This window comes from Brachionichthys hirsutus, chromosome 18 (genome assembly GCF_040956055.1).
Source record: "Brachionichthys hirsutus isolate HB-005 chromosome 18, CSIRO-AGI_Bhir_v1, whole genome shotgun sequence".
Taxonomy (NCBI): domain Eukaryota; kingdom Metazoa; phylum Chordata; class Actinopteri; order Lophiiformes; family Brachionichthyidae; genus Brachionichthys; species Brachionichthys hirsutus.
In genome coordinates this window covers 7118448-7142748 of record NC_090914.1, presented here as the reverse complement: position 1 = coordinate 7142748, position 24301 = coordinate 7118448, and the positions used below count along the sequence as shown (strand labels likewise).

Sequence of the window (24301 nt, the reverse complement as noted above, 5' to 3'; positions counted from 1 at the left end):
GTCGCAGTCAGCGCCTACCCGCCCCACTACAGAGATTCTGATAGTGTGGTGGTTGTCTGTGCATATAACATAAGAATTGCATTTAGCATATTGCATCAAAATGTACAAGTGAGATTTCTACGGGGAGGGCAACGATGAGAAACATAAACATGCAGTACATAGCAGTATTTGTCCCGGTTGCAAGTTTTGCTGTTGTAGTTTGATCAGGTAATGTTTTCTTGTCTGCTCATAACTTTCAATAAAATAAATCCAATCACATTTTTATCTCGTCTGTCCCATTAAAGGCACCACGCTGGCACTGCATCTATATATAAACGCGCCGGGTGTCAGATAGACGTTCTGCGTGCACCACGGGTTACCTGTTGGAAAAAGAGCGCAGCAAATGCTCTAATGCTCTGTGATGCTTCCAGAATGTCTCCCAGGGGTCAGCTCAGTGACTATCAGCTGACTGACTTCATCAGTCCTCCTTCATGCAGCCCACGATTCAGATAGCAGCCTCTGGCACCTCCTTGTGGTGCAACTTTTCAATTCTGGCGCTGCAGCACTATGTAGAAATAAAAACACAGGAAGTGAAGTCGGGTAAAACGGAATTCTCCCATATAATTGGTGTCCTTTCCAGCTAATACAATGGCAATAGCTTTACGTTAAAACTCGCAATCTGACTCGGTGACATATGGATGGATTTGGTTTGCGTCTCGCTGTGTTCAAGTTTGATCCCCGTTTATATACTGTACTGTATCAGATAATTTCATGTCAAACAGGTGGAGAGTTCTGCTGTTTAGTTCAGCTCATGACCTCTTTTGACCTGTCCAGAATTCCAGCAGACTTTAGCCTCGAAACAGAAAATGAGAAAAATGTGTGACATTTCTCATTCAGGAAATAATGATCCTTCTTAATGTGGAGCAAAGTAATAAAAAGCACAACAGATGTGACAAAAGCTCATATCATTTCCTGTCCCATCTGCTATTTGTCATGCCACTAAAGTTCTCCTGTCAAAATCAGGTCTGACAGTGTCTTCATACTTAAGCGTCGTCCCTCCCTAAAAGGTGCGGCAGAACAAAGGGAATATATTCAATCAGTCAGGAAAGAAATATTTGCACAGTTCACGCTCTCGAGGTCATGTTAGGAGAGGTAGCGCCTCTGGGGGCTTTAAGGTCAACAACTTTCCCCTGGGTAAACTCAAGACCTGATGACCTCATTGGACAAAAAACATTATTTATAAAACTCTAAAGAAATGTCTGCTCCTTTATCTGAATCTGAATATTTCAGTTCACCGTTTGACTGACAATCTGAGGGTTGTTGTTGTTTTTTCAGCTTCAATTTATTGGAAAACGTGTCGGAGACTCTGACCTACAAAAATTAGCCTTACCAATTCTTCCCAGAAAGCTTGAATGGTAGCAAAAATATAGGTCCAACCATGCAGGGATAAACTGCCAATATGGCTTGAATATGGATTATAATTGTATCTTTATACTGCATCCAAATGCCCACTACAGTGACAAATGTGGTCACTTCCTGTCACAATGCTGTAACCAAGGCTCTGTGAAAAAAAAAATGTCAGGCACAAAAGCACTTTCAGTCCCGTAGCAGCATTTATTCCTGAAAAATAGTCCAAAAATGAGGCCCAGGAGTATAAAAGACATCACTTAATGTATAGTTGGATGTTAACATGTAAACCCAGAAACCCACTTGTGTGCTGAGGCCCCAGCTCCCCACCAGCAGACATTCATATGTGGAGTTATGACCACAGGAAGAGAGGGGCCCTCGCCTTCAAAGCTGACAGGAGACGCTAAATGACCCACCTCAGCAGGCTTTTTTCACCCCTCCATAGTATAAAAACAAAATAGAGCACAAAAAGTTAAATCTCCCCAAGCCTGACACTCTTAACCCTTTGTTCCCCATCCACCTCTCGCCGCTGACAGATGAAACCCAACATGCATGGAAAATGCACACATGGAAAGAATCCAGGTCTGATTCAACAAATTCCATTCTGGGAGTTATATTTCATTCAAATGTTTGTATGTTAAATGTGTTCCAGATGATCAGCAAAGTCACCGTAAAACCCCTGCAGTCAGACCAGTACCATATTTTCACAAGACTGGATTTACTCGGTGTTGTCTGACTGAGGTTCCAAAAATTCTTGGCTTTCACTCATCGAATGCTGCTTATCGTCTAAGGCGGGTTCAACCGAGGTGATTTCATTCAAGCTATTGATATTTAAAGGCAAGAAGAAGATGAGGTCAATTATTTATTCAGCTATAAAGATCATATTAATAGAATTACTCATAAAACCGTGGTCATTCACAATAATGGGTATAATGTGACGTTTGTTCATACTTAATGAATACTTTGATGAATAATTAATTTTGTTTCACCTAAGATCTTAAAGCTCATTTATGCTGTGGCCCCTTCGAAGGTCCCAAGACCAGGACCTGATCCACGTGAAGACGACATCTCAGACAATAAGAAACTTTCAGGGGGGGCTCCTCTCAGTGCGGCCTATTTTATTACGACTGAATCCAATCAGCGAGTGATATTTAAAGCAGGCGGGCTGACTCAAACGTATTTCAAAGCTGTGACTCATGAGCGCAGCTGTCTCATAAAATGACACATCTGAGCAACAACAATCATGATGCCATTGTTCCCACAGACTAGTATTTCAGACTTCAGACTGTCATGTTGCATCCGTGTTGATTCACACTTCTCATGATTTCCCCTCCTTCAAGGAACAAGTGAGCAAAGTTTACCATAAAGAATGGATAATAAAGCTTAAAGGAGCCAAAAAGCATTTATATTCATGACACCTGTGAATAAAGCCTGAAATAAAGATGTTTCTCTGAGGCTTTTGACTGTTTGACCATGTTGTGTTTACGTTGTACGTTTACCAACGTACGAATAAGGTAATAATAGAGAGCCTTGCTCAAGGGCACCTTGGCAGTGCTCTGAGGGTAAAACTGGCCCCTCTCCACCCCGCTTCCCTTCCCAACCCACTGAGCCACTATCCAGCTCTCACCCTATGCGAGATTTGAATGAATTTATCCATCTGACAACTTTTCATCGTGTACGAGTTCAATCATAAAACGAATCCATTGCTCGTATGGAAGTTCCGCTTTAGTGCATTCCGCGCACTTGACGCGTAAACACCCTTCATTATATAATCGTACTTGTTTTGCGCCTCCCACCTGTAAAAGCGTTGCATCGTGCTGCGTGGAGGAGGACCGGAATCATTAAGCCATTGTTACCTGAGCGTTAAACACCCTCCCTTCTGTCTCCTTGGGTCGAATTGCGCATTGCACAACACGCTAGAGCGCACCCTATAATTAAGGAATTCCATATGACTTGGTTTTGATCCCAGCCCAGGGGCGAACGTCCTTCCTTCTCTGTGCCACCTTCGTTTCTCTGTCGCCCATTGTGTAATTAATTATACAGCGCGCAATATTCACTCAGTCTGACGCATCCCCCACTTATTACGCGCCATCAACATCCACAGTCCGACCAACAGGCACTCACTCACTAATGCTTACTTAAGGCTTTGTTCCCTGGGAACTATACACAAAATGTTCACGTCTTTTGTTACACGTGAATAAAGTAAAACGTTTCACTTTGCATTGTCCAGGGAAATATTTTTTTACACAAAGTTAAATTACATTGTTTTACCGTTCTGGGATCGGTTTGCTAAGCCATGAAAACATTTGTGAGTTTAGACCCTTGTATCTCTGTGCGTAATAGGATCAAGTGAGATTATCCTCATTTAACTGTGGCGAGTAATGAAGGGGCTGTAACAAAGATAAACGTTTTCACGGCGGAATTAACCGAAGACCTGTAGTATCTGTACAGTTTTAAAAACTTTGGGAGTGTGGAGACTCAACGTCTCTGCAGGTCGTGGTTGATTATTTGTGCGGAAAAATACATTGAACTATAAGTTTAGATACAAACACATATCAAAGTATTTTATTGGGGTGGAAAAATATAAATGAAACGGGTCAATTTTTGCAAAGACAAGTTGCGCCATGCAGACAGACGCGGCTGCACCGTCACCGTGGACTCCAGTATGAAAAAACATCCGTGTCGGTTCTCTGGACTTAGTCCGTTTAAAAACCGAACTTCACAAATAATACTGAGGAAAACAGTGACGTGCACGTCCTGTCTGAAAAGAGATTAAAAAAAAAAAAAAACTGTTTACGCACTAAATAGTTTCGTTCACACGCAAAACAATATGACATAAAAGACCTTGCATGGAGTACATTCTAAAAATGTTGTAATTACTTAAATCACACCATAATAAAAAAAAATAAAAAATAAATTTGGACCAATTATTAGCGCCTAAAATCTAACAGGAGTTATACGGAAAAGTCTGTAGGACATTTGTGGGTCATATAACAGCTCTAAAAAAAAAACTTCAATGAGTCTAGACATGAAGAACTAGATTAGTGGCTGTTCCCCGTTTTTTCCTGTAGTGGTCGAGCCAGTCTCTGAGCTCTGTGATCCGATAGCCCTCGGGTCCTCTGCCACCCTGGTAAACTATCCTTCCCTCCTGCAGGATATAAAGTCTGTGGAAATAAGCTCCATACGCAGCGTTGGATGCGTTTTCCATGCTGTCGACCACCACCAGGCAGCCCGGCACTTCCAGGAGCATCAGTTGCGCAGCGCTCAGCCGGTCCTCCAGACGCCGGTGTTGCGGGATCTGATATGGCGCGTCGGTGCTTACCCAGCCGTCGGACGGGTGCGCTTCCTCGATGTACACAACCATAGAGTCTGCAATGTCTGCGTTCTGTTCCACGACTTCCTGGAAAGCTTTGAGACGCGCCATGAACGGTGGTCAAGTGCAGCTGCCAAAATTGAGGATGAGCGGTCTCCTGTCCTGTGCGTAATCGAGGATGCGGCTGCGCCGCTGATCATCCAGCCGAACCACTTCGGTATTGGGCGCTGCGTGCCCGAGGTGCGCTGCTTTCAGAAAGTCTAGTTTTTGACCGTGCCACACCGCTTTGAGGGACTCCAAGCAGAACAGACGGTTGGAGTCCGTCATGCACAGAGGGGGGTCGATGGAGTCGCCCTCCTCCTGCGCCTCCATCCTGAGGAGAATCCTTCTCCTTATGCATAGAAAGTCAAGAAGCCAAAACATGACAGCCGCCATCAGAAAACGGGGCAGCAGGACCAGACAGACTATTGCATGTTTAATAGCTTTGACTGCATTCATTATCGATTAGAATGACGAACCCTTCGGGGGTTTGTGCTGCACCGTCGATCTTGCGGGTTGAAGTTGGGTCACTGAAGACGCTCCCTCGTTTTATAGCACTGCCAGATCTGAATGAATCACACTCCGCCTCCAAACGGGGGCCGAGGCCTCACATGGAGGGCATTACCGTCTGCCAACTCCACAGGTTGGAGCCACAGACAGCCAAGGGAGCAGGGGCGTGGCACAGGAGCGCGTTATTTTGGAGACGTCACTTCAATCAACATACTTTTAAAGTTAATGCCGCTCATTTTACGCGCGGTATTTTACGCGCGATAATTACGAAATGTTTCTGCTGCAGACGGTGATTCTTGGAGGAGTGTTTCGCAGAACAAGCTTTACCCCATTTAAAATGCATTGCACAACCCCCACACTGTCCTCAGCTGATCCGTTAAACAATATATCAACAGTGGAAATATTTGTTCTGACGAGACGTCACAACAGTCCACAAGGAGCACTGTCGATCACATGCCATATATCCGCACCTGAAGGTTTATCCTCGCATGATGTTCACATATTCATCTTTAAACTCTTTGTTTTAAATCACATTTTCTCTCAGATCCAATAGAATGAACTCCGAATTCAGTCAAATCACTGAATTCGGATAAAAAAATAAAGATGGAGATAATCATTCTTTAAAAATACGTTTTACAGGAACATTAAGCTGCCCTGCGATGAACTGGCGACTCATCCAGGGTGTACCGTGCCTCTCATCCATAGCCAGCTGGGCTAGTTCTAGCATAACACACAAACTATTGGATAAGCAGCTGAGGATGAGATGATTCGTCTACGGACGGATGGACGAACGGCTCAAAATACAGCTATTCTGCATCAATGCTAATTACTTCAACCTTTGAAGTTAATGACAACGGGTTCTATCGGTGTCACAACCGTTGCGGATGACTCACAAACTCTTTGTCTGCAATAAAAGCACGGTTGGTACAGACCGTTAACACTATCCTTAGCATTATATGGGCCCAAACTGACAGAAAGAAGCCAAAGGCATAACAGAACTAGAAAAGCACTCAGAACGCAGACCTCCGCCGAGCAGCTCATTCCCCTCCTATTTGGATTTACACCGTCCACATGGTGATCTGGATCATCACCAAACAATTCTAAATTGCTCTTGGTATCTTTATACACCAACCTTGAAAAGTAAAAGTGAATAATTTATAGTTAGAAATAAGTGGCATTTCTGACATGCACTAAGCATGTTTTTTCACAGTATCCCCAATTTTGTGGAATTGCATTTGGAGTTCAGTGTTCTGTTCAGCATCTGTTTGTTCCAAAGCGATTCAACATCTGGACACATATTTTTGCCATAATTGGTCAAATTCCATTTGCTGGATTAGTGTGCCTATTCATCAAAAGCATTCACGTCTTGTGAACACATGCTATACTGGCAAAGACCTCGTCTCCGGTTACAGTAATCCACCCAAAAGCCCCACATCCCCATGTAGACCTCTTCCATCAGACTGTTGCCATTGGAATATAATCACAAAATGTATATTCCAAATTGCTTCCACCCATGTGAACACAAAAATATCGAATGGAGATAGAATACATATTTTCCTTTATTCCTTGAAATATATCTAAATATTGTATTTGTTGAAAAACTGACACAAATGTATGTCTTCATTTATTTTTTAAATATATTAATGGCAAAAAAATAGCCAGTTACTGAAAGTTATTGCACAAAAAAACGAGAGGATGCTGGACCTTTTTTCAGCAGGAAATTTGAAATAGAAGTCTTTGGTCTTTTTTTCAACCATCAGAGAGTCTTTTAAATTTACAGAAATACAGCTCCAAAATCCCTGACAACTTCTAAAACTAACACATAAGGCAATGTTTTTTTAATGTAAAAAAAAAACAAAACAGTTTAAGACACTTTCTCGTTCTTGTGTGGCCATTAAAGCAAACCGCAAATTATGTCACACTGCCTAATAAAGTTAGATGACATTTGGTGTGATGTTAAGATTAAAACTTTCTGTAATTAGTTTTTACAAAAAAAAATAAAAACACCAGACTTTTATCTGGTGGCTTGGAGAGACAGCTGGTCTGTACACTTAAACTAACGGAGTTTATTTTATTAGGTAGTTAAATGTGTGTTATTGCTGCTCTTGTCCTCAGTATAGTACATTTATTGCTTAGATTCCTCCACTGCCCTTTTCAAATCATGCCATATGAAAGCACTCTATTCTTTTTTTAAATCTCATTTGTGTTGTCCAGTGTTTCAAAATGTGAAACTCTTCAGATGTTGTCTCATTGCATTCCTCTATTAACCTGCTCCTAATGTTTCTCTTTCTTTCTCCAATTTCCTGTAAATGAGATTAAAACCGTGCAACATTTAATGGAAAAATTATGTTAGTGTTACTGCAAACATTAGCTGGTTTGTCAACCATGTAGCAGAAACAGTAAAGATTTGGCATGAATCATGGCACAATTTATTTTATTAATTAGCTCATCAAGAATTCACATCACTTTAAAATGAGAATATCATCACACCGTGTAGAATTAATGCTTTTGCTGTTTTGCCTGTTTGACTATTTTCATCTTTATACAATTCCAAATAATTGATTAATCCCGATTAGTATTTATTTACGGTGCAGTAATTGTGCAATTGTCATTTATATGTAAATAACACTCACTTCTAACTATGTGCACATAAATGGGGACCCTTGGTAATGTGTCTGGTGTGCATCATTCATGCTGCAGTGGACGACTCATTGCGGCTGGGAGGCTGAAGCTGTAATATGTTTAAAATATGACTCATTATTGGTCATTCTCACATTACCTACTTATTGTGCTTCGATTCTTTCATGCAGAGACGATAACGCCCCTGAGCCCTCCCTTGCAGTTCAACTGTTTTAAAGAGATTATCTGAGGCCTCTTGTTTCTCACAGCTTGAAAAGCAAGAAAACATAAATGTCTTCATGACAAAAAAAAATAAAGAATTTGCTTTCAAGAATGACTCTGGTTCAAATGTGGCTTCAATCTTGCTTAGTTCTACCTTCAACATACTTTGCTGGATTCCTGGCAGTGGTTCCCGGTTCATCCGAGGACAAAGCAGATCTGGGAAAAGCCCATTTCACTGCTGCTTACTTAATGAGGTGGCATGTTTCCAGAATCCACCACTGATGGAATATTATAACGACTAACACACACAACAAATTAATGATGTTTTAATGGTGACTCCACTTTCAACTGACATCTCTCTTTGCACGGACCTAGCTCCTCTTTCCCATACTCGCCTCACCTTCCATGACCTCCTCAAAATCAAAGAATGCTGTGTTCACATTCAACTTGAATTAACCGCTGTTGCCCTGTGGGACGTTTGTCTCTCAGCAACTGGCAAGACAACGAGGAGCAGAAACACAAGTTATACCAACCCACGTCCTCGCACACACTTCTCTTATGGGACGATTAAAAGTTTGGACGCTATTTTGATTGTCAGTATATGACTTAACTCTTTTTCCACAGTAGCTCTACAGAGTACAATTTACTAGGCTATAATAAAACTCTTCACAGTCACTAATGTCCTCCGTTACATTGATGCTTGTTTGTAATGTGCAATCTTTTAAAAAAAAGGAAATAATGAAATGCAATAACAAACATAGTAATGAAACTATTTATTAAATGGTTGTGCACCTGGGTCTGCTTTTCCAATGACAGTTGAATTTATCAATCAAAAAATGCACTGCATTAGCCTCAGTATCAAATCATGTCTACCTTGGCTCTAGGCCCATCCCTGCATAACATTTTATTAAATCCACTCTTAAACTTTTGGATTATAACCTACAAATAAACAGAGCTGGATAGAGGTCCATTTTAAAATGAAGATGATGAAATAGCTGAATTAATGCCTGGAACTTTTTATGTGTTCCACTTACAGGGTCACTGCTGGAGCTATTTTTTTACTGACTTTATATCTTTATTTATTTGTGACTCATTTGTCTTCTGGTATTACTTGAGCCTTTAAAGCACGATCCAAAGTTATAATCCTCAGCAAATCTCTGAAATACACAAATAGACACATTTTGCTAAAACAGGATAATACCAAAACAAACTTGGATCGCAATAATGTGAAACAGTGACGACTCCTCAGTTTGAATCTGCAGGGCAATTCCTTCATCTACAGTTCACAAAAATGTTGTCTGATGCTCAAAGCTATCCTTTGTGGAGGTTCCAGGCGAGTCTTAACAAGGGTTAGCATCTCCAGCCGTCTCTGTCCTTATTTGCACTCCACAAGCAGAGACGCTGGTGAGCATGAGGCGGATGTCCTCATGTGAACTTTTTCTCTGATGCCTGTGTGAGCTTATTAGTGGTGCCCGTCTGCACGCTCATTGATGCCAGTCCTCGGGACAGACGGCGGCGAGACGCTGCGACTGAAAAACCTTTCATGCACGCACACACACACACGCACACGCACACATGCACACACGCACACGCACACATGCACGCGCTCGCACACACGGCTGCTGTGAAAACTATCAATTGAGCTTTTGTTGAATTTTGCTGTCATTAATGTTCATTGAGGCTCATTAAATTTAAATTTATGGATATTGTGAAATCATAAATATGTGTTGAAATTACATATATTATAGAGCGCAAGTGGATTATATATAGATTTATTTGTCAGAACAAGGCACATTTATTCTAATCTGTTTGCCTGTCACGTGGACCAGCTGAGAATGAAGTGCGCCTCATTTTCAAACAATCTGAAACCGTTTTGTTTTTATGTATTTGTCTGCAATGAAGAAAAGTTTCAGGTTTACTGTATGCGTTTACCAAAAACCAAATCCCCAGGAAGAGAGGCAGCGCTGTCCTCAGAAGGTCATTGTGCACCCAACAGTGTTTAATAGGATGTGTTTTCTGCCCCGAGTTGTCTCTGCGGGATACTGCTAAAGCAGTGGGACAAACATCAACTGGCAGCATTTGTGATGCTGGACAGGAAGGCGAGGCAAAACAATGATGGCTGAGATCTTCAGGGGAGACGAGGGCAGATGAGGCCAACGCACTGAAAGACAACATTAACTAAAATGCTTTGTAAATGTATGATTGCGTTTTTTCTTTTCCTCTATAGTGATTTGAGAAAGTGCAGCTAATGCCATTAAAGGTTAGAAAATATTAAGTGAATATTGTGGAAGTAGTCAAAATGGAGCCGTTATTTCAATACTGCCATTATTGTTTAAATCTGACCCAGAGGCTGAAGCCTGTAGATACACAGCAACATGTAGAGAAGATGCAAGGGGAGAATGTCAAGGGTCTTTCGAGAGGAGCTCCTTTAAGTTTTCAGTTGATCGGCAGGGAGATCAACTTTGGATAATTAACAGTTATTAAATTATGAAGCCTTTTACATAAATGAGAACACCGTTATATATACACATATACTGTACATACAAAAAAAAAATCAAATGCCATATAATGAAAACGTGCTGTCTCTGGCGTTGCGTTTAATGAGGCTGGAATAAATGCTTCAGTACCGTCTAAATGGTTTCTTTGGAATGTAAGCAATAATCTGATCATAATCTGATTCAGGTTGACAATAAAAAGGCTTTAAAAGCATGATAGCAAACAGGTGGTGCATGGGATAAAAAAAAGAGCCTTTAACAAATGATAAAAGGATAAAGTTATTGTATTTTTACTCCTCTGTTTATCAGATTAGTTTCTTCTGGCTTTCAGGACTGTTGAACAGCTCAGAATTAAATCGGATGATATACTAATGGTGTTTAATTTAAAATTATTCACGCCAATTGTTTCATCCGAAGATTACACAACACAGAACCAGTCATTAAATCGATTTAAGGATGCACCTTTCTTCATTAAACTATCCACAGTTGCAAGTGATGGTTTATATTTTTTCACTCCACCTCCCTGTGGCTTTTCCCGTATTTTAAGTTTTGTAACCTCCCCCCATAACCCTTCCTCCTCCTCTCTTAATTACGGCCTCGGCTTTGTAAGACCCCCCGATGAATCCTGGCATCGGTTTCCCATTTCAAAGGAAAGAAAATGCACTGGTCTGTGCCATCATTTTATTCCGTTCTCCCTTTCATCTGTCTGGACGTATTAAGACAAGAAATGCAAAACTCTGCAGCAGCTCCCACAAGAATCAAACCCCCACCCACCCCCGTGGAGGCGTGTGCTGGTCATTTTAGGTCCCGTTTCATAAAAGAGAGAGAGAGAGAGAGAGAGAGACGACTAAGAACCAGTGCAAGAGACAGCAACAAAAAGACAACTCTGTGAGAGACAAAAGGAAACAGAGGGCATGAGGCTGGTTTTTGAGGACACAGCATGTGATTGTCGCGTCCTTGTTTGCCCAGGAAACTGGGTGGCATAATAAGGTGTGAAACACTCACCACTATAATGGACAAGGAGCATTCAAAAAATGTAGGAAAATTATCAATAAATAATAGCAGCTAATAGCTACAACCAAGCTACGCTAATAAACAGTTTAACAGACACAATGAGTTTTTGCTGTGTGATACATTCTTATATCAACATGCCTCCAACACAGAACTGAGAAACATTTTGTTCAAAATCATCACATTCTGACAGTCTGGTAACAAACGTGTCAACACAAATCTACTTTTAATTTGTGATATTTGTGGGGGAGGTGAGAGGTTTCTCGCAGGGTAAGCGTCCTCCTACGTGTCACGTGTAAGGAGTCGGAGCTCTATCATAGAAAACCGGCGACCCATAAGGAAAGATGCAAACTCAGAATTCCGAGCTGCAGCCTACTGAACACATTGTTCTAAACGAGAAGGATTTTGTGCCGATTTGCTGTTTTTGCTCAGGTTTAAATCATTAAAATGCACCATCCCTAAAAAATGTAATCATTATGGAAGATTTGAATCAACACAAACGAGCTGCATCCATAAATACAGTATTTTCACGAACCATAGTAAAAGGAAGAGAGGGTTGTCTTCCGGGAATGCTGGTGGTGTAGAGTGGCAAGGTGTGATGGAGGAGTGTCCCCATTAAAGGACACGGATACAGATGTCCAACTTAAGGTCGTTTTATTTGGCTGTGGTCTGTAATAACACAGTAACAGACATAATTATCAACACAACTCAACGGTTAGAACAAAGGACTGTATTTATAACTCGGCGACACTAGCACGCACAGCTAAACGAGCACACATTAACACAATGTGCACATTCAACTTCTAATAAATAGCTGTAATTACACTAAACTTCTGCCATGTACGCACAGCACTGAACTGAAGGAAGTAAACGTTATCTGTTAAGACAGACAAGCCACGGTAAAAGGGCATTCTACCGTGTGTGGAAAGTGAAACTATTTCCAGCTCCGACGCTGCACACGGAGATATGGTGCATTCAAAGGCGTCGGAGAACTATGGTGCGTTCACGAACGTGGGATATGTGACGATTTATGTCAGAAATGAACAATTGTCGACTGAAATAATATGGGCTTTCTAACACAGCCGCCCCCAACTGTCTACATAGACAGTTGAATCTAACATAGAAAGACCATTCAGACAGTTGAATCACCATCAGTGTCTTCAAGCTTAGGGAGCTGGACCAGACGAGCTACTGGTCGAATGTATGTCCGATCCTTCACCTTAATGGCGGCAGTCCGGACACGTCCATCAGCTCCTGGGTAAGTAGCTGTCACTTTACCAACTGGCCATAAACCTCGTGGGAGCTGAGAATCCACGATGAGCACCACTCGGTTCGGTTCGAGGTGTTTTCCATCCTTCTGCCACTTCTGTCTCTCCTGTAGACGAGGCAAGTAGCGACCAGTAAATCTGGACCAGAAGTGGTCGATGAGAACTTGGCTGTGACGCCATCGGCGACCAATCTTCACAGTGAAGGGGGCCAAAACAATCAACTCCAGTTGAATAAGAGGGTGGCCTATAGAGACGTGGACGACAAGGCGGCAGGTCTGCCATTTTAGGAATAGATGGATTGGTACGCCGCTTAACTTCCGCCCCTCGTAAAATCCAAGACCGACGACGTAGTTCTGCTAGGACTCTTTCGGGTACAGGAGGCAGGAGGTTCTCATCACAGGCCTGGATGATACGATTGGTATGAGGATGCTTTGGATCTAGTAGGACTGGGTGGATGGTGTCTGGCTCTAGCTGCTCCGCTCTTCGTAACCTTCCCCCGACTCTGAGGAGTCCTGTGTCCCTATCGTGTTCTGGAGATAGGGAGCCCCAACGACTGGAGGTTGAGAAGGGTCGATCAGATATGAGTGCCTTCACCTCTTCTGGTAATGTCTCTAGCTGTGCCTGTTTTAAGAGGAGAATCTCAGCTTTGATGGAATCTGCCGCTTTGCTTGGCGAGCTAGAGCTTGGATAGGCCGCCCCGTGTAGGGACTGCGCTGCTGCTTGCAAGAGCTCCTTCGGTGTGGCGAACATGCTCACGTCAGGGAGTCGAGGACAGGAGTCAACAGTCACCTGTCCACAAAAGGAGGGTTTCCTCAGTTCGTTATTCTCAGGCTCTGGATAGACTGATCGGTTGTTCGGCCATTGATCCTCCGTGTGACGTAGAAAGTCGGGACCTTGGAGGGTGATGGAGTTGGCTCTGCGCAGCGGCGGTGTGGCATATCTATGGACTCCGGCCACCGTGGCCCTGGAAGTGGGTGTCTGGAGCGGGTTTAAGGCTTGCTGATCCTGTTTCAATCGGGTCACCTGCTTCTCACTTGTATAAGGCAGTGTATCGATCTGCCGGAGGCGCTCAATGTTCTTGAGGAGTTCGCAGGTGGGTGAGACTGTCGCTGCGAACAGGCACTGCTGTTCGGATGCAGAAGCTTGGTCGATACCGGTGGGACCTTGAAGTGACCAACCTAGCTTGGTGTGGACTGCAATGGGTCCTCCTGGTGGGCCTAGCTGCACCGGCTCTATGGGTGTCAGCAGGTGAGGCATGTCAGACCCAATGAGCAGAAGGGGTTGAGCATGGTCTATGAGGGGCAAAGGTAGGTGGAGGAGGTGTTTATACCTCTGCTGTAGAGTTCTCACGGGATAGGAATGTTCGGATAATCCTAGGTTGTCAGCCGTGAATGCTGTACTTCTCTTCGGGTTTGAGCGGGGAAGACACGGAAAAGGCAACTGAAGCACCATGGAGCTGCACTGCGTCTTGGTGCACAGTTCGAAGAGTAAGTATTTCAGGCTGTCCGTGAAGTTTCAGGCATTGTGCAGCCTGTGGCAAGATGATGCTTCGCTCCGAGCCGTCGTCTAGTACTGCATAGGCCTCCAGTACTCTGTCTTGATTATGAATTAGAACTTTCACAATCTTAAGCATCACCTTGGGAGATCTATTTGGTCTATCCAGGTACGCCTTTGCAGGAGGAGTGTTTACCATGAGCACACTCCTTTGGGTTTGCTGGGCTGCATCATGGAGTACCGTCAGATGTTGTTCTTTGCAGGTACTGCAAGGTCTCTTGAGGGTGCAAACCTCAGGCTTGTGAGATCGTCCACACTTCCAACACCGCTGTCCGTCCGTTAACCACCTCATAATTTGGTTTGCGTTGAGTTTCTTGAACTCTATGCAGGCACTCAGGAAATGCTCTGTATTGTTGCAGTGGGGACAGTATGGTTTGGGTTTGGATAAGGACTTCAGGGGTGCGGACCGTCCTTTGAAGTTGTGGTCATCACTGGAAGTGAGGAGGAACGCAGTTGGCTTCTCCTTTGGTTTGTAAGAGGGACGATAGTCCTTCGGTGGTTGGGGTGCTTCATGAGCATAGAGTGAAGCTGCTCTACCTGCTATGCGCTTGGCTTGAGATTTCATCTGTAGCCAGGAGCTCAAATCAGGTAAAGTATAAGTTAGGTCAGTACCTGTCCGAAGGATACCTTGGTTTAAACAGTATTCCACAAACCCGTCACGATAGCTTGGTGGCATTTTACTTAGTAATTGATCGACATGAGATCCACATCTTAGTTCGTAGCCATTCTGTCCCTCTAGGCTCTTAAGCATGCCAACTAGCGACTGGATGGATAAGGTGAATGCATCAAATGCTTCAGAGTCTCCAAACTTAAGGGCTGGGGCATTCAGGATAGCACCTAGTTCACTTTGGACGAGCTGACGGGGTTGACCGTACTTGTCTTGCAGAGCCTGCATGGCCATTGTGTATGGCCTTGGATCGTGCATGTAGGCCTTGGCTAGCTGGAGCGCACTCTGTAACTTCAGGTGTCCAAGGAGCACTTGGTATTTGTACTGCTCGTTCAGGTGCAATTGGTTGTTCAACAGGTTGTCGAGCGCCATCTTCAGTAAAGTAAAGTCGCTTTCTTTACCACTTTGGAAGGAGGGAATAATGGGTTTAGAAATGCCATAGGACGAGGTATTGAATGAGAAGGCTGCCTGTGGCTGAAGAGGGCCTGGTTGAGGCAGAGCTGCCGTAAAGCATGATGCTGTCTGGGCTGGGTAGGTGAATGCTGAACTGGATTGGTGGTGAAATGGATGATCGGGACGTGAGGTCGTTGCAGGGGGAACAGCCGAATGTAGCAGTGGAGGAAGTGATGAATACTGCACCGGAGGCGGGGCCGCGCGTAGGGCTGGAGTTGGAGCTACAGGTGCTTGGGGTGACGCCGCGCTGAGTAATGGTGGCGATACTGCATGGAGTACTGGGGATTGGGCCACAGGTTCTGGAGGCTGGGTTGGAGTCACTGCGGACAGAGACACAGGGTGGCCTACCTCGCCATAATATGATGGACATGGTGAAGGTTTGGTGTCATTAGGTTCCTGTGTTTTCTCTTTAAGGAGAGAAGTAACCATCTTAGCTAGCTCCAGCTCGTTCACACTTTTCTTTAGCTGTCGTCGCTTTTCCAGCTGTCTGGCTAATGACTCTTGCTTTCTAGTGGCTTCCTCTTGTAACTGCTGGGCCTCTTTAGCTTGAGTCCGAAGCCGCTGAAATTCACCTTCAACGTGTTGATCCTCCTCCATTTGCTGCTGTAACTCTTGAAGCTCCATTTCCTTCGCTCGCTCTTCGAGCTGAGCTGTTTCCAGTTCAGAGAGAACATGTGTGGGGAACCTGCTCATGGTTGAGTGGGATGACCGTGTGGACCTGGAACTGGAGCTCCTCAGAGATGAGCATGTTTTCCTACTGTGTGAATGTTGGGACGAGGGAGCCCGTTGTGTGGTGTGGGTTTGTCCCATTGAAGGGAGAGTTGCAACCACATAGTCATTCAGGTAGGTTGGAGGGTGTCGCTCTCTCTGCGAAGTTTGTTGGGTTTCAGATTCATGCTGGATATCTGTGGGTTCCATACCTTGATTGATACTCTAATCCGGCTCGAAGGACCATAAAAGGAAGAGAGGGTTGTCTTCCGGGAATGCTGGTGGTGTAGAGTGGCAAGGTGTGATGGAGGAGTGTCCCCATTAAAGGACACGGATACAGATGTCCAACTTAAGGTCGTTTTATTTGGCTGTGGTCTGTAATAACACAGTAACAGACATAATTATCAACACAACTCAACGGTTAGAACAAAGGACTGTATTTATAACTCGGCGACACTAGCATGCACAGCTAAACGAGCACACATTAACACAATGTGCACATTCAACTTCTAATAAATAGCTGTAATTACACTAAACTTCTGCCATGTACGCACAGCACTGAACTGAAGGAAGTAAACGTTATCTGTTAAGACAGACAAGCCACGGTAAAAGGGCATTCTACCGTGTGTGGAAAGTGAAACTATTTCCAGCTCCGAAGCTGCACACGGAGATATGGTGCATTCAAAGGCGTCGGAGAACTATGGTGCGTTCACGAACGTGGGATATGTGACGATTTATGTCAGAAATGAACAATTGTCGACTGAAATAATATGGGCTTTCTAACACATAGAGAACTTGTCTTTGCCTCTTGGAGCACTGTTTTTTAAAGATGTTGTAGGTGTTGTATTAAATTACGACTGCTGTACACGAGAAGACTTTAAAAAGTTTTACACTCACTCACATCTAAAGACAGTTTGTCATATAGGTAACGGGATCGGACTATTTATTGTATCTGTGGCCATGCAAGTCACTGGGAATTATCGCTGTGACGCAATGCAGTATTTTTGGTTCCCACTCCTTCCATCGCACAGGTTACCATGGAAATAAAGCCCCCTCTTTTAATTCCATGTCATCTATGCACTTTTCATCAGGAGCTAGATGACCCGATAGCTTTTCCTACTGTTTATTCAACATTAATGTGCGTCAGTGTCTCACGATTGACTCCTTCCCTCTCTACCTACGTCTCTGCCTCTCTTTCCTCTGCAGTGAATACTTAATGATGTTTCTCTCACATATTAAGTCCTGATATTTGTCCTCCTTGACATCATTGCGTCTCAGTTCTCACTTGTTGACCTTCTGGGAGCAATGGAGCATTGCAAGTTAAGGCTGAGCAAAGAGAGGAAGGAGGAAGGAGTACTCGGCTGTGTGTGTATATGCATCCACCCAAAGTTCAGATGACCTGTACACTCACTGCCTTAAGATTGGCCACCTTTTAGTGGCAGGAAGCAGGAGTGAATTTAAACCATTCAAAATGCACCTCATTTTTCATATGGAAAAAAAAAACGTCCTGTAGTAATCTTCTCGGACCATTCCTTCCTGTAACATACTGAAAAGATTTACCAGAAATATGGAGGGACCATAGGGGACCTTTAAGTCTCACCAGGCCCGAGGGAAGGATCGCATATGGAATGAAGCATCCAAGCAGAACTAAAAGCTGGAGACGAGAAGAACAAAAAAATAAGAAGGCATCCTTCTGAGACAGAGAATTTTGTCCGTTGTAATTCTCCTGACACCGAAAGGGTTACAAGCCTGGGGGGAAGGATGTCCTGATCACAACGTGAAGCAGGTAAGGAAGCAGAATGAGAAACAGAAAGTATGTGAAGGGCTCCTCAGGACGTGACCTGCATGTTTGAGGGGCGGCACTTTTTCTTAAAGATTTATGCCAAACCTTGCTCTTTTCTTAATTTCCCCTCTCACATTTAGATTATCAAAGGAATAAAACTGTCCTTTTAAATGTTGCAGCGTGATGCATATTGAAAAGATTGTCCATCTGAGTTCCAGCCTTTACGTCCTCTGTTAGGTCTCTTTCATTTATCGTTTCATTAAATTTCCATAGTGTATGCAGAGAGGCCCCCTTTCTATAGTCTACAGTACGGACCTCGCAAAGAATCCGGCGGTGGGAGTGGGGAGTGTGGTGGGGGCTGTTTAACCTAAAACAGCTTTCCCTTGCCAAAAACAAAGGGGCAAAAAAAAAAAGCCCAACGCACGCTTGAATTAACAAGTAAAGATCTGGGTTGAATGAGAACCCATGGTTGATTTCCCAATTAACCTTTCACCCAAAAGTTTAGGTTTTCATTTGTGAGGTGCGTTTGGAGAACCGGTGAAGCACAGCTGCTGCAGTTCCGTGTGTGAATGTGCTTTAAAACTGTTCTAACTGGGGTTAAATGCCATCAAATGAAGTAGAGACGTATGCAAATTAATTAGCAACACACAGAATGAGGCAAGAATACACTGACCTGTTTGACAGGTAGGTTTCCAGAAACATCGGCGATCATTTGGTTCTAATAAAGCTTAAAGTTCACTTGTGTCATGCAGGTTTCTTCAAGGTGCTTTTTGAATTACGGTAAATTTCACATGAATGGCAAAGGCATGAGTAATGGCTTTTACCGTCGGGGGAAAATGGTCCAGATTTCTGAGAAGACAGTGAGATTTTTCTTGAACGGGAACATGTTTTTTTGATTTACAACCTCATCAGCCAGGTTTCAGCTTACAATGTGAAAGTGCTGCATTTCCAGTAGAGGCTTAGTACTGGTTTAGACACTCTTTACTGGAAGCGATAAAGAAGAATGGTGGACAATACCATGACTAACTGATGCTGAGCTGCAATAACACCGGTGCTAATATAAAGCGCCACTGTTCACAAGCAAATCTGCTTTAAAAAACTGTGAATGACCCACCCAGAGGCATTGTGAAATCTACTCACCTAATTCATTTGAAAGCTTTTAAACAAATATTAGCCTGAAAGATGTAAGCCTGTTGTCTGAAAAGCTAATTATTCATTTGAGCAAATTGTACATTATATCAAATGTTCTATCCCGACTGGTTTTGCTTCGCCGTGTTTCTCAAAGGAGATGGTTTCCACACATTTGCGACTATTACTACTACAGGCTTCGATGCGCACAGGACAACGGTCATTTTATTGCTGCAGTGGTGATGTCCTACTGATCCAGAGATAAGTACACATTTGTTGTTTTTTTGGGGGGGGGCGGGGGGGGTAGCTATTTTTGTTTAGATGAGTGCAGAGAAACATATATTTGACCAATGCATGCACTGCAGTCACAATAACTGACATCTTATCCACCTCCTGTGTGTCCATGGTGTTAAGGAGCCTGAAAAATCTACAGTAAATGTTCCAGTCCATGTGTTCGCTGTGGACCGGGTTCAAATAAGGGCTTAATCTGTAATTCTGGAACACAACAGGGTTTGTAATAGTCCCAAAAGGGTCAGCGAGGTTAAGCGCTGTTAAGTAGTCGTGTTCAAATCCTTCCTAAACTCAGCCGCCTCAGTTGCCCCCCCCCCCCCCCCCACGCACACACACACACACACACACACTCCCTCTGGACTCATGGCGCCGTGGGGTGCTTTTTTTATTTTTTTTACAAAGACAAAACATGGCTAATGCCTATACCAGACAGCATTTCTTTGAGGAATTTTCTGGAATGCTGAATCACACACATCCCAGAGTCAATGAGGGAGATTTTAATGAGTTTGTGCTTTGATTTTGTATAAACACTTGGCAGACTTTCATTTAGGGATGTTCGGCCTATTTTTCAATACAAAATAAAACAAAATTGGCTCGATCTATTAGATCTAGAGACAGACAATTAGCGCTCCACATTGACTTTAAAATCCTTCAGCCTGAATCAGCCTGGCTGCTGCATTCTAGCTTCAAACTGGTAGACCCTGTTTTGATTTATTTGTTTACTATCATGTTTATTTATGCTAACTCCCAGAGTTTACCTGTTGGATTATTGTCCCACGCGACTGCGCCCCCATTGACAGCCGCATAGCCGTATTGTAATGATACATTCTCTATTGCTTTGTTATTGACATTTGGAACCACATTGCACAAACGTTTTTGTTGACAGGGCCATGGATGTTTCAAGTTTTATTTCTGTTTGCATCACAAAGAATGAACTGATGAGAGATTCTTCCAAAGAAGAAAGACAAATACATCAAACCTGACGATTGTCCAGCCTCTCACAACAAGACAGCGACGATCAGCTTGACGTTAAATATGCCGTATTCATGCTTTACCTCTTGTGCATTTGGTTGCACAACCTTTTAATGTCGTAAATATGGACAGATTTACCCAACATTAAGATTACAGCAGACCTTGGAATCACGCATTGACCCGAGGTAACTGGGGTGGTGACCTGGTTACACCTGCAACTGTTTGTGGGCTTAGAAGGAAATCACTTCAGAACTTAGTGTTCTATTAATACATCACAACGACTGAGATCAGATGAAATTGAGACAATTGTGACTCTTAACATGATTATAGTGACAAAAAAAACCTGATTATTCTTCTCTACCTCCAAGCTGTTAAGACTCGCAACATTTTGCATTTGCATTTCATTATAAGCTTTTTTTTCCCAACTACAACTGTTATCAAATAGTTGTAGTAAACTTTATAAAACAGCAGTATAATGAGACAGGTAGAGAATCCCAGCAAAATCACCCCAAAACAAAGTATATTAAACCACTTTATATATATATATATATATATATCAGCAGATTTCAAAGATAAACACACAGTACGGACAATGAACATAATGAGATGAGGCACCTCACCTGACAATGAGCGATTAACTCCTCCCATCCTCAGGAAGTGTGAGAGAGAGAGAGAGAGAGAGTCTTTAGTACTGCTGGCCCGCCAGCTCACCTCAGCTGCCCTTTTCCTCTCCTCCGTCTCACATCTCCCTTCATCCCAGACAGTAGGACCGGGCACTGCAGAGTAACACCACCCCCTGTAGATTCAAGGAAGAACTTCATACGAGTGACCTGGAATGGCCGGCTGCACGTTTAGTAATCAGTTTTTATTTTACTATTTACTTTCATTTCACAAAGAAATAAAATCATGCATGAAATCATGATCTTCACAAAGGATTCTATTTTTTTCTTCTCTTCTTCTTCTTACTAATATTTTATGAGAAGAAATGGAAAGGTTCCAAAACACTTAACTTAAGCAACTTAAGTTTCAAGCAAATAAAAAAACGAGAAGTGAAAGGAAAAAACTAAATATTTAACGGAAGGAAAATGTTTAGAGCAATATAAAATTATTAAAAAGTCAAATGATATAAAACAGCACTTTGTTATGAGACCTTTGTTAGAAGTAATAGACAGAGAATGCACTTTATTACATTACGTATTGTGGTATCTATCCATGTGCTTATCAGCAAATTAAAATACATTTATTTATGAGGAGTTAGAAAAGAAAATGTATATTCTGATACTAAATTGTCCTGGACTACAATCCTGTTAAATTATCCTAAACAATGGTTGCTGGGTGTATCTAGGAAGGTGAGAAGCATGTGCTTCATCGGCCCTATCGCATATTTAGTTGACGGCCTGCAGACATTTTAATTGAAGACATCAAACCAAAACAAAGAACATTCGTCTTTGACAGAGAGTGATGTGCTTGTGTCTGAGTTGGCTGTTACTGGCAGCCTTTGATGATTCTCGACGGTGGCGGGTTTCCCTTCCAGCAACCCTATAGTCTTGGCTCTGGGCCACCTGTGAGTCAGGTAGGGCATACAAGGACATCTTGGCAACAACACATGGCAATACACCAGCCAAGGAGATGCTGTGGGATTTCAGAGCGCAGGCTGCTCTCTGACCTGAATCAGCAAGGATGAGCTTTCTTATCGCCTTCATTTCCCAGACATCACATACATTTCTTGGTGATCTTAAGAGGTGTAGCATATTCATGAAAACATGTTAGGACCATTTCTGTCAACGAACCCTCGAAATCCTCCACATTTAGCATCCAAGTAAACTTTCATGGCTTCAGAAAAGGATCCTCTTCTTACTTCATTTTAACGGTTAAAAGGAAATAGTAGCTGGAAAATACGCCATCATGACCCTGAAACCAGGACTGAAAATTCCATAGTATACAACAGGATTATTCAACACATATGTACCAGAATCAATAATTTTACTGCATCATATCTTTAACCTTTGGTCCTACGATGAGCTGGCGACTCATCCGTGGTGTACCCCGCCTTGCCCGGAGTCTTTTGGGATAGGCTCCAGCAGACACACAACCCATAACCTCAGATAAGCGGCTGAAGGCGAGGCGATTATGGCCGTCTCGTGTTCGAGAAGATGAATGAATATTTTACTTTTTATACCCTGGCCTAAAAGCACCATTTAGTCTATACCAGCAGTGTAGGGTCATAGTATAGGGTCAACCTAACCCCTATTATCAAAAAGGAAAGTGTTCCCTCCCTATAAATGTAGACAGGGTGTCTGCCTCTCGAACCAAGGGGGGAAATTGTTCCACAGGAGAAGACCCAAATAACCAAAGGCTCTGGCTCTACATTCAGACTGGAGCGAGAACCTTCCCCCTGAAAACTCTCGCCGGTCGCACCTGACTGTTGAGGGGTTTTGCATGTGAGGGATTTGAAATACTGGTCTGTATTTTACAGGCGGCCAATGCAGATAAACTAATATGTGAGAGGACATGGTGGAGTGTTTGAAGATTTAATAAGACAGAATTCCAATAATCCAGCCTGGAAGGAACAAATGCATGGATTCATTTTTCTGATGACGAGATGAAGCGAACCCTTTTACGATCCAATACAATTTATGCAGTGCCTTTTTATTTTTATGAACACTGCAGTGGAGATGTCCTCTGCGTTTTGATTGGACGCCGCCTGCCTGCCTGCGCCCCCCCCCCCCCCAGGTCTGGCGCCACCTTGTGCTCAATAAAGACCACTGCAATGCAAAGAGACTACCGTACACATTACCGGTAGGTATTTGTGATCAAATATCAAGCCTTCTTCCATTCCACTAGTTTATATACATCTTACAACACAAGTAAAGCCAAAATGGATGCATGGTTGGAAATATATATTCATATAATCTCTTTATTCATTCTATATAGTTGTACACCACTAAAGACAGCGATAGGAGCACACAACGGGCATCAACATTTGTCAGTTATATAGAGAAGAAAGGAATCTCTGCAGGTTTTTAATAAAAAATAAGAACATTTTCTAAGTCCTTGCGTTGCTAAAATTACATCCAAAACCGAAGAAATAACACGGTATGTGCCTAATCGACTTCTTCCACTTGCTATTGATGTTTTTATTCTGTACAGAGGGACACTTTGTACAAACTGAACCTAGATATGTAGCACTACATGAAACGAGATAAATCATATCTACAATATTAAATGAATCATATAGTACAGGTCACATACAAAAAGGACACTTATGTTCTGAAAATGTTCAAATTAGAAGATCTGCAAGCGACTTCCTTTTCAGCAATTAAATAAACCTCAAATATCTCTGGACTCGAACTCATAAAAAGTCATAAAACATCTCTCCCAGCGTAGGTGACCATTTCTTAATGCAATGACCTCGACAACAAAAACGGATCCGTTTTGTGAATGGCATTCCTCCGGGGTAAAATGTGCATGTTTAACTTGGTAGTCCAAATTTACATCTTTTAGCATTCAAGCAAATACAGTATATAACCCGCGAACCAAACACCTGACGTTAGAAGTGGTTGCAACACAAACATACGGATTTTAAATTTTAAACTGATGCAGTGACGGTGGCTAAAAGCTAGTTGGCGTAGTTTTATTGTCCCTTCTCCCATTGAAAAAAAATCGAGTCATCAACTGTTTCCTTTTACAGTATATAGAACCCTCTGCTCGATCTTGAACATCCCACAGCCAACGTTTTCCCCTTTGAAACTGAAATAATTGAAAAACTATAACCATGAACGCCCACCAACATCCTGCCTCCGCATGACTGAGGAGGCGGAGGTATTGATCTGCTCCAACAACAGACTGTAAAAGGACTAAGCCATCAGGATGCAATAGCCA

At 42.8% G+C, this 24301-nt stretch overlaps 1 protein-coding gene across 1 annotated transcript; it reads right to left on the bottom strand.

The window, feature by feature from the left end:
- Positions 1-4408: 4408 nt before the first annotated feature.
- Positions 4409-5197, bottom strand: dio3a (iodothyronine deiodinase 3a). The gene has a single exon (XM_068751813.1). It carries the CDS (start codon positions 5195-5197, stop codon positions 4409-4411), a length of 789 nt encoding a protein of 262 aa, XP_068607914.1.
- Positions 5198-24301: the final 19104 nt, after the last annotated feature.